We start from the raw sequence: 12,106 nt of genomic DNA on the forward strand, positions 1-12,106 counted from the left end.
AGCACTATTATTTCCTGGGGTAGATTGTGTGGCACTAATATGTTCTGGGGTACATTATGTGGCACTCATATGTTGGCAGTACAGTGTAGTGTGTGGCACTATTATATTCTGGCAGCCCAGTGTGTGGCACTATTATATCCTGGCAGCACAGTGTGTGGCACTATTATATCCTGGCAGCACAGTGTGTGGCACTATTATATCCTGGCAGCACAGTGTGTGGCACTATTATATCCTGGCAGCACAGTGTGTGGCACTATTATATCCTGGCAGCACAGTGTGTGGCACTATTTTATCCTGGCAGCACAATGCATGGCACTATTATATCCTGGCAGCACAGTGCGTGGCACTATTATAACCTGGCAGCACAGTGTGCGGCACTATTATATCCTGGCAGCACAGTGTGTTGCACTATTAAATCCTGGCAGCACAGTGTGTGGCACTATTATATCCCGGCAGTACAGTGTGTGGCACTATTATATCCCGGCAGCACAGTGTGTGGCACTATTATATCCTGGCAGCACAGTGTGTGGCACTATTATATCCTGGCAGCACAGTGTGTGGCACTATTATATCCTGGCAGCACAGTGTGTGGCACTATTATATCCTGGCAGCACAGTGTGTGGCACTATTATATCCTGGCAGCACAGTGTGTGGCACTATTATATCCTGGCAGCACAGTGCGTGGCACTATTATATCCTGGCAGCACAGTGCGTGGCACTATTATATCCTGGCAGCACAGTGTGTGGCACTATTATATCCTGGCAGCACAGTGTGTGGCACTATTATATCCTGGCAGCACAGTGTGTGTCACTATTAAATCCTGGCAGCACAGTGTGTGGCACTATTATATCCTGGCAGCACAGTGTGTGGCACTATTATATCCTGGCAGCACAGTGTGTGGCACTATTATATCCTGGCAGCACAGTGTGTGGCACTATTATATCCTGGCAGCACAGTGTGTGGCACTATTATATCCCGGCAGCACAGTGTGGGTGCAGAAAAGTAGAATAGTGGCGAAGGACCAGGAGTGCTGAAGCCTGTGCATTTTTTACCTGCAAAAACACAGAAAAACTGCTACTGCTTTTTCCTGTGTTTTGGTAATTTTTTTGCATTTTTTTCTTGCGCTTTTGCCTTCTCCGGAAACTTAGCCTTAGTCCTCCCCTGGTCCTTAAGGCTAAGTTTCCGGAGAAGGCAAAAGCACAAGAAAAACAATGCCAAAAAATTACCATAACACAGGAAAAAGCAGTAGCAGTTTTTCTGTGTTTTTGCAGGTAGAAAAAAAGGGGGAAACCTAGCCTTAGGGGTCTCTGGGAGCAGGAGTCTGGAGGAGGACTTAGGGGTCTGGGGGAATAAGGGCTCATCCACACTCTGACCTTCCGCCAGCAGAATTTAGCTTGTTTTCAATGGGATTCTGCTGCTCTGTGCACACTATGGAAGACACAGTGTGTGGTATTATTTTTAGAGGGCATGATGTTTGGCAGTATAATATACAGGTCACAGAGGGTTTGGCAGTATTATATTTAGGAAGCACAGTCTCTTGAAGGGTTATAATGATTGTTGTCTTTATACAGAGGATGAGGATCGTCTGCCAGAGTGAGGAACCAATGATGTCCAGGCGTCAAACTTTACAGAGGAAGATGGAGCTGGAAGAAGACATGGCGTCTGGACCAGATTAAGAAGAAAAGGAAAGACAACAGAGAAGACGTCTCCTGTGAGTCATTTTATGTTTGTGTATTCTCCTGACTGTCCCATTAGATCTCTCGTCACTTCTAAGTTTTGCAGTAATAATGGATGACCCTGTACCCCAATTTGAGGCTCCAGCTGTTACAAAACTACAACTCCTATAATGCCTGAAGCTCTCCAGATATAATGGGGGTTGTAGCTTTGCAACAGCTGGAAAGAGTGACCTGAACTGAAGTGATTTTAGACCATGCAGCCCATTTTATTTTAACGGGGGCCTGACTCCTGTGACACCCACAAAAAAAAAAGCGACATAGTCTAATCTGCCCAGGCCAATTTTTTTTTTTTGGGGGGGCCCCATCATAACGAAGTGCTCCGTCTTCCAGGCAGCCTTAATCTGGCCCTGGTTGGGACCCAGCGGTGCCTGCTGTGCTCCAGCTCGTTCAGAGTCTGTTATGTGCAAAAGAAAGAACCTAACAGACCCTTAACGGGATGGGGCAGTGTGATGGGGACCTAAATCTGGTGGATGTGATAAATGCTTAAAGCGCAACTGTCATGGATATTATACCCCCCAGACTAATAACATGATAGTATAGATGATGATATGTGTAATGCAGCTGTACTTTTGGCTGCTCTTTATCACACTTCATCAGCAGGAAAATAGTTTTATTGTGCGGTCAGCAAATGTCGGATAAGCGTGGCTGGGGATCGTAATGCCCCACCTCCGCAATGCCTATCCCCTGTAAGTGAGCGCAGGCACCACTGTGTGATTGACACAAAGGTCCCCACCCCATATGTCCATGATGTGCCGGCTGGCGTGACTCCACTGAGCCTATACATATATTGTGTTCACATTTATGATTTATGAAATACAGTGCCCTTACTCCTCTTCTTTCTTCTCCTGGTGCCGGAGACGCGCTGCTTCTGCTTTCATTAGAGGCAGAGAGAAAGCGCTCACTCCCATTGTCTGCCACCAGCTCAGTGCGCCTGCGCAGTGATAGAGGCAGGGAGCGAGCTCTCTGCCTCTAGTGAAAGCAGAAGCAGCGCGTCTCCGGCACCAGGAGAAGAAAGAAGAGGAGGACGAGACATCGGGGGTGGGGGCCTTTGTGTCATTCACACAGTTGTCACTGCGCTCACTTACTGGGGATAGGCGTGGCGGAGGTGGGGCATTATTCCCCAGCCACGCCTATCCGACTGTTGCTCACCATACGATAAAACTATTTTCCTGCTGATAAAGTGTGATAAAGAGCAGCCAAAAGTACAGCTGCATTACACGTATCATCATCTATACTATCATGTTATTAGTCTGGGGGGTATAATATCCATTACAGTTGCGCTTTAAATTTATATGCTTTACTGGAGATAATGGTGTGAGGGTGAGACAGATGACACATTGGAGAAATTGATACACCCTCCCAAAATCTTCAATTATCTGACAAAGTTTTGGGGATTTAAAAGAACAGTTAGGAAGCGCCATTAAGTCATCTCTAATGACAGGTTACATGTAAAAAAAAAGGCAGCGTGAGCAAGAGTATAAGAAATACTGTGAGTATCCTTAAGAAATGTGCTGTAATCACAACCACCAGCCTGCTCAACTGCTGTAACTAAGTACGGAGCCTGTCCATCAGAACCATTAAGCATAGTTACCACAAAGAAGTAATGCCATTTTAAGGTTAAAGGGGTACTACCGTGCCCCAGGGTTCTGAACATTTTGTTCAAAATTCTTGGAGAGGGCAGCCGTGATCGCGATGACATGGCCATGCCCCTCGTGACTTCACGCCACGTCAGCTGTCATGCCCTCTCCCATAGACATGAATGGATCGGGTGTGGTGTGACATCACAAGGGGGCGTAGTTGTGATGTTGCGACCACTGCTGCCAGAACCCAGTGTTTGTTTAGGGAATAAGATGTCTAGCAGCGAAGTACCCCTTTAAGGAAACTATTATGCTGTCCTTTGTATTGTCATTTCCTCTTGCGGACCAGTCACGACCTAAATCATCAACTGAAACCCTGCCTACCCCCAACCCTACGTTCACTGGGGCAACAATTTTGACATCTCATGCAATGATCAGTTCAAGGTATTTTCATTTGTATTTGTATTGATAGTTGAAAAACCCAGGAAATACACTTGTGTGATATTTTACATTAAGCAAAATGGTTATGAAACTGCTATATGCTGGAAAACAAAAGTCTTCTGGGAGAAAATAGCTGAATGCAGAAGCCACAAGCAAGCCTTCTATTCATGTATTCTCACTCCCATTTTACCTACAGTGGTAAGACTGAATAAAGACAATTGGGGAGATTTATCATGAGGAAAAGTTGCCGAGTTGCCCATAGCAACCAATCAGATCACTTCTTTAATTTTTCAGAGGCCTTGTTAAAATTTAAAGAAGAAATCTGATTGGTTGCCATGGACAACTGGGCAACTTTTCATTTGCACAGGTTTTGATAAATCTCCCCCAATAGTCTTCACGTTGCAATCTACTCTGACCTCATAAATAGCCATAAAAGTAAATACCATTTAGGTACATTGAATGCTGTAAAACCTTATGTAACCAGAAAGAGGTTGTGACCCAATGCTACATTTACATCATAAAACTATTCAACACTTAAATAAATAGATATAAATTATAAATTAGAAAACCCAGCTGAATTCCCACTGCATGTAGTCAAATAGTGAATACATTCAGTACATTTGCAAGCTTAGAGAGTTCTGTGCCCTGCAAAAAACTGTATAGACTCACAAATGACCTGAATGTAGTCACTATTAGACTACATTAGATGTACTGAAATCAGAGAATCTGGTGTGGGAATGCTGGTCTTTCAATGTATACAATAAGCATAAGGTAGTTTCTGATTTGAGCAGAGTTCTCTCCCGACAACCTCATCTGTTGCCACTTTCGAAAAAAAATTCTGAAACACTGAAAAGGTGAACATATTAATAGATATGTTTCCCAAAGTATGAACACATTTCTGAATGGTAAATATAATTATTATAATAAGGAATTATGGTGAATATTTCAGTTAAAACAACATACAATAAATACATTAATAAATGACATAAAGACATTATATACCTGCCACATAGTCACCAAAGCCAATTGTGGTGAGGGTGATGACTACGAAGTAAATGGCCTCTAGCAGGCTCCACCTCTCGATTTCTTGGAAGATCAAGGTGGGGATAAGAACAAAAAGTAGACAACCAATAAGGATGAAGAGTACAGCTGAGATAACCCGTACAATGGTTGATGAGACACGCCATTTCTGTGTACAGAAAAAAATACAAAGGAGATGCAATTCAAATGATGTCTGAGGAAGAGGACGGAGCATCCTTGAAACGCGTTACATGTTAAAAAATAAATACTTTTAAATTATTTACCCTGGTTGTGGACAGCGCTGAAATATCCCTATCACCTGTGCACCAGAAAAGTGCACAATCTACATGCAATTCAAATGGCAGAGATTGTTTTCATTTATACCTTGCAGTTATAGACAACTGAATGGATTTGGCACAAATCAAAATTTATTCAGAATTACCAAAAAATCTGACAATTCTGCAAATTCAAAACTTTTAATATTTGTTACAGATAATTTTTTCAATATGGCAGCTGCAACTGCTATCCCCATACATCTGCATGTATCCTGTGCTGTCCATCATTTTAGAGATTTTGCTAATCTTGCAATCAATCCGAATCTGATCTAAATGTATGACTTATACCAGAGGATTGTCACTCACGTCTTATTATGGAAAATTAATTCAGGATGTATAATTATGCTGCCCATTAGGTAAAGGAAGGTAAACTTAAAGGGTTACTCCGGTGGAAACCTTTTTTTGTTAAATGAACTGGTGACAGAAAGTTAAACAGATTTGTATATTACTTCTATTAAAAAATCTTAATCCTTCCAGTACTTTTTAGCTGCTGTATGCTACAGAGGAAATTCTTTACTTTTTGAATTTCTTTTTTGTGTTGTCCACGGTGCTCTCTGCTGACACCTCTGTCCGTGTCAAGAACTGTCCAGAGTAGCATAGGTTTGCTATGGGGATTTTCTCCTGCTCTGGCCAGTTCCTGATATGGACATCAGGTGTCAGCAGAGAGCACTGTGGACAACACAAAAAAGAAATTCAAAAAATTAAGAATTTCCTCTGTAGCATACAGCTGATAAAAAGTACTGAAAGGATTAAGATTTTTTTAATAGAAGTAATTTACAAATTTGTTTAACTTTCTGGCACCAGTTCATTTAAAAAAAAAAAAAAAAAAAAGTTTCCACCGGAGTACCCCTTTAGACTCAAGAATCTTTACCAATTGTCAACCCAACTTTATAATCTTCTTCATTAAGCTGCACCACAATTAATAATGGTATAATCAAACGGAGCCAAACACAATTTAAAAATGTGACCCCCAACAGAACTACACCTTATCACTTAAAAGAAACATGTGGGGTCTCTGGGCCGCAGGCCCCAGGACTTGAAAGGTTAAAGGAGTAGTCCAGTGGTGATTCAGTGGTGAGCAACTTATCCCCTATCCTAAGGATAGGGGATAAGTTGCAGATCGCGGGGGGTCCGACCCCTGGGGCCCCCCGCGATCTCCTGTACGGAGCCCCGACAGCCCGCTGGAAGGGGGCGTGTCGACCTCCGCACGAGGCGGCGGCCGACACGCCCCCTCAATACAACTCTATGGCAGAGCCGAAGCGCTGCCTTCGGCAATCTCCGGCTCTGCCATAGAGATGTATTGAGGGGGCGTGTCGGCCGCCGCCTCGTGCGGGGGTCGACACCCGCTATCTCGGCGGAGAGCCGGGGCCCCGTACAGAGAGATCGCAGGGGGCCCCAGCGGTCGGACCCCCCGCGATCTCAAACTTATCCCCTATCCTTAGGATAGGGGATAAGTTTTTCACCACTGGACTACCCCTTTAAGGAAACAGCATTGCATTTGGATTTAATGGGGAAAGCTGACTAAAACTGCTCGCTGTGACTGCATAACCAATCATGCCCGGTGGTGACTAAACGTTGTTTAGTTGGCATTCCAGAGAACTGGAGCACTGTAAGATGTTTGAGGCCCAAGGGACCTGGCAGGTTCCCTTTAAAGCATTACTATCATAAAAAAATTGACATATCCCACAGGTATGTCAATAGTCAGTGCTGAGCCGCCTCACCGATCTCAAGATCTAGCCAGGAGAAGTGCGTGGCTGTGAGTATCAGTTGGGCACCCTTTGGCATTATAATGATTTTCTAATGATATTCCTATAATTATATTGAAACTATATATTAGTGATTGTTCAATGCAAAGACACCATGTGCCTGTATGTGATGGATTATGGTGAAGGCTTGCTGAAGCTATGACTCTATATCAACAGAGCTGACATTTTCTAGCTAGCAGAAAAAGAGAAAAGGTGTCAAAGGTGGTAAGGAGTAAAGGAGAAAAGTTTGGTTTCGACCTAAACTTTAGGATTTTTCTGGCTCGGCGAACACTCAAGCTTTTACCGGTTAGCACAAAAAACAGTGGAAGCATGTTTTTTTGACGGATAGAAGAAGCAGGGCAGCCAGGGGGCGGTGAGATGGCGTCGGGACATCAACATATCACATGATAACCCAAGTATATCATGTGACTTGCTGCTTACTGTGCCAATCAGCACAAAGTACAATAGGACACAGCAAGGGGGGGGGGGGGGAGTCTTTACCCAGATAAGTGACGTCACCCACTGCAATCAGAGGGGCGGAACTGCTAGAGAGAGAGAGAGAGGGAGAGAGACAGAAATAGGCTCATACCTCCATATACCTAAATTGAATAGTGTTCAGTAGCCAGTGAGGTGCAGTCAAAAAACGTATTCAAGTGGCACCTGTATATCTATAGGATTTGTCAACGCAGTAGTGATTTGTCATTATAATAGTGTTCCTGAACCAGCTACAGTAGCCAATGAGGTGCAGTGATGTTTCACCTCCCCCACAAAGTGTATTCAAGTGACACCTATATACCTATAGGGCCTGTCAACACAGTTGTGAATATAGCAGATTTCCACAAACCCCTTAAGTACTCATTGTGCTGTCATGTCAGCCACGCAAAAAGCGTGTTGAAGTTACACGTATCTATCCTGTAGTGTTAACCTGTCCATGACCAAGAGCGTACAGGTTGCATGTTTTTATATAGGAAAAGGGGGTGATTTGAACTTTTAACATGGAAGGGTTAATGTGTTTTTTTTTTTTACTTTTATTAAAACTTTTTTTTTTTTACACTTTATTAGACTTATAGGAGGAATCATTAGATTCCTCATACAGATGATTAGAGTTCTATTGAACTCAATTGATCTGTGTTCTCTCTGATCCATTGATAGAGCCTGGTCCAGCCAGGCTCTATCAATGACAGAGCCACGGGACAGCAAGGAACAGAGGTAAGCCCTCCGGCTACCTCCATAGTGGATCGCCCCCCTCGCGATCACGCTGCCACGATCCACCCTACTAGCCCACCAGGGAGCATTCACATGTCCCTTTAGACACAGTTGTCAGCTTTGACAGCGGCGATTTATAGGGTTAATAGCCAGCCGCGGCGATCGCCGCATGCTGGCTATTAGTGGCGGCCCCCAGCTACTGAGAACAGAGTATGGAGCGGGCACGAGTCCGGAGCCCGCTCCATAAACACTGCTGAGCGCCGCATGCTGGCTATTAGCGACAGTGTGAAACTTGCGCCCCGTGCAGACGTGCGACCGCTCCTCCCCTCAGCTCTCCGAAGCTAGAGCTGGGGGGAGCGAAGGCAGAGGACTCAGGTCTGCACGGGGAGCAAGAAGCCACGCCGCCTCATCTCCCCCTCGCACGTCTGCATGGCAGAAAGAAGGCAGAGCAGGTGAGAGACAGCTTCTCATCTCCCCTGCTCTGCTTCGGGGACGCAAGTTTCCACAGCCGGGGGCTGCAGAGTACGGAGCGGGCACGAGTCGGGAGCCCCGCCCCCCATACAGACTTCAGAGTGCCGCAGCGCTCGTCAGGTCTGGCCCTAAGGGCCGGAAAAATTCACCTGCCCGGCGCCCGGAACTGCATGTCCCGGGCGTCGGGCGATAGGAATTCCACATCCCTGACCTAGGCAAGTAACCATGACAAGGGGGCATCCTCTACGTCTAGAGGAAAGAAGATTTCACCATCCTCAAAGACAGAGATTCTTTACTGTAACCCCTTAAGGATGGAGGGTTTTTGCATTTTCGTTTTTTCCTCATCACCTACTAAAAATAATAACACTTTCAATTTTTCACCTAAAAACCCATATGATGGCTTATTTTTTTCACCACCAATTCTACTTTGTAATGACATCAGTCATTTTACCCCAAAATCTACGGTGAAATGGAAAAAAAAATCATTGTGCGACAAAATGGAAGAAAAAAATGGCATTTTGTAACTTTTGGGGGCTTCCGTTTCTACGCAGTACATTTTTGGTAAAAATGACACCTTATCTTTATTCTGTAGGTCCATACGGTTAAAATGATACCCTACTTATATAGGCTTGATTTGGTATTACTTCTGAAAAAAATCATAACTACATGCAGGAAAATGTATACGTTTAAAATTGTCCTATTCTGACCCCTATAACTTTTTTATTTCTCCATGTACGGGGTGGTATGAGGGCTCATTTTTAGTGCCGTACTCTGAAGTTTTTATCAGTATTTTTGTTTTGATCAGACTTTTTGATCGCTTTTTAGTCATTTTTTTTATGGTATAAAAAGTGACCAAAAATATGCTATTTTGGACTTTGGAATTTTTTGGCGCGCACGCCATTGATCGTGCGGTTTAATTAATAATTAATTTTTATAGTTTGGACATTTACACACGCGGCGATACCACATATGTTTATTTTTATTTACACAGTTTTTTTTATCTTTATTAACTTTTTTTCCCCACTTTTTTTTGCAATGTTATAGCCCCCATAGGGGACTATAACATGCAGTACATTGATTAAATACACTGATCATTGCATTCAATGGCAGGGATCAGTGTTTTTTTATCGTCGGTTGATTGCTCAAGCCTGGATTTCAGACTTGAGCAATCAATCGCTGTTCGGACGAGCAGGAGGCAGGTAAGGGACACTTCTGCTGCGTCCTAGCTGATCGGGACATCGCGATTTTACCGCAATGGTCCCGATCAGCCCGACTGAGCTGCTGGGATGCTTTTACTTTCACTCTCATTCAAAGTTGATCGCCGCGTCTAAAGAGTTAATGCCCGATCAGCCTGATCGGCGATGTCCGGCATTAGCCACGGGTCCTGGTTGCTTATAGCAACCGGGATCCACCGGGTATGATGCCCGCTCATCTGCTGAGCGCGCGTCATACCTCTGGAGACGCTAATGGACGTTCATAAACGTCCATATGCGTTAAGGGGGTAAGAGCAGTGAGACTATGGAACTCACTGCCACATGATGTTGTGATTTCTGATTAAATAAATAAATTTAAGGGGGCCTGGATGTTTTTCTGGAGAGTAATAATATTACAGGTTATGGATACTAGATTTATGGGGTTAGGATGTTGATCCAGGGATTTATTCTGTTTGCTATATTGAAGTTGGAAAGGAATTTTTCCTTTCATGGAGCAAATGGCTTCAGCTTCATGGAGGGGTTTTTGCTTTCCTCTGGATCAACACAGTAGGGCTTTAGATTGAACTTGATGGACTTTTTGCTAATTTTGGAAGGTTTCGTTTTCACGCTGTACAATTTACGGTAAAAATGACATGTGTTATTTATTCTTTGGGTCAATCCGATTAAAATGAAACCCATGATAACATACTTTTCTATTACTGTTGCGCTTAAAAAAAATCACAAACTTTTTAACCAAATTCCATTCAAGTAGAAAAGAGAGAGTACGGCACTGCCGCGTACCTTTTAATACATCTGGCTGCTGGAAAGGAATCCAAGTCATACACCTACAAAGGTAACTGTTACGCCTAGCGCTCCGGGTCCCCGCTCCTCCCCGGAGCGCTCACGGCGTCTCTCTCCCCGCAGCGCCCCGGTCAGTCCCGCTGACCGGGAGCGCTGCACTGTCATGGCCGTCGGGGATGCGATTCGCACAGCGGGACGCGCCCGCTCGCGAATCGCATCCCAGGTCACTTACCCGTCCCGGTCCCCTGCTGTCATGTGCTGGCGCGCGCGGCTTCGCTCTCTAGGGCGCGCGCGCGCCAGCTCTCTGCGACTTAAAGGGCCAGTGCACCAATGATTGGTGCCTGGCCCAATTAGCTTAATTGGCTCCCACCTGCTCCCTGGCTATATCTGATCTCCTCCCTTGCACTCCCTGGCCGGATCTTGTTGCCTTGTGCCAGTGAAAGCGTTTAGTGTGTCCAAAGCCTGTGTACCTGAACTTCTGCTATCCATCCTGACTACGAACCTTACCGCCTGCCCCCGACCTTCTGCTACGTCTGACCTTGCCTCTGCCTAGTCCTTCTGTCCCACGCCTTCTCAGCAGTCAGCGAGGTTGAGCCGTTGCTAGTGGATACGACCTGGTTGCTACTGCCGCAGCAAGACCATCCCGCTTTGCGGCGGGCTCTGGTGAAAACCAGTAGCCTCTTAGAACCGGTCCACTAGCACGGTCCACGCCAATCCCTCGCTGACACAGCGGATCCACAACCCGTAAGCCGAATCGTGACAGTAGATCCGGCCATGGATCCCGCTGAGGTGCCGCTGCCAAGTCTCGCTGACCTTCCCACGGTGGTCGCTCAGCAATCGCAGCAGATTGCCCAACAAGGACAGCAGCTGTCGCAGTTGACCGCCATGTTACAGCAACTTCTGCCTCTGCTACAGCAGCAACCATCTCCTCCGCCAGCTCCTGCACCTCCTCCGCAGCGAGTGGCCGCTCCTAGCCTTCGCTTGTCCCTGCCGGACAAATTTGATGGGGACTCTAAACTCTGCCGTGGATTTTTGTCTCAGTGTTCCCTGCATATGGAGATGTTGTCGGACTTGTTTCCTACAGAACGGTCTAAGGTGGCGTTCGTAGTAAGCCTTCTTTCAGGAAAGGCCTTGTCTTGGGCCACACCGCTCTGGGACCGCAATGATCCTGCCACAGCCACAGTCCAGGCCTTCTTCGCTGAAGTCCGGAGTGTCTTCGAGGAGCCAGCCCGAGCTTCTTCTGCCGAGACTGCCCTGTTGAACCTGGTCCAGGGTAATTCTTCAGTGGGCGAGTACGCCATCCAATTTCGTACTCTTGCTTCCGAGTTATCATGGAATAACGAGGCTCTCTGCGCGACCTTTAAAAAAGGCCTATCCAGTCGCATCAAGGATGTGCTGGCCGCACGAGAGGTTCCTGCCAACCTGCAAGAACTCATCCATTTGGCTACCCGCATTGACATGCGTTTTTCTGAGCGACACCAAGAGCTCCGCCAGGAAAAAGACTTAGATCTCTGGGCACCTCTCCCACAGCATCCGTTGCAATCTACGCCTGGGCCTCCCGCCGAGGAGGCCATGCAAGT

The 12,106-nt window shown here is 45.7% G+C and overlaps 1 protein-coding gene across 3 annotated transcripts in view; it reads right to left on the reverse strand.

Moving 5' to 3' along the window:
- Positions 1-12,106, reverse strand: part of KCNK4 (potassium two pore domain channel subfamily K member 4) — a 98,379-nt gene that overhangs the window by 13,467 nt on the left and 72,806 nt on the right. For all 3 annotated transcript variants that reach the window (XM_056527162.1, XM_056527160.1, XM_056527161.1), the window contains exon 5: positions 4,758-4,944. In XM_056527162.1, the coding sequence (XP_056383137.1) occupies positions 4,758-4,944 (187 nt within the window). The remainder of the gene's footprint in view (positions 1-4,757; positions 4,945-12,106) is intronic.

Source organism: Hyla sarda, chromosome 6, assembly GCF_029499605.1.
Source record: "Hyla sarda isolate aHylSar1 chromosome 6, aHylSar1.hap1, whole genome shotgun sequence".
Taxonomy (NCBI): domain Eukaryota; kingdom Metazoa; phylum Chordata; class Amphibia; order Anura; family Hylidae; genus Hyla; species Hyla sarda.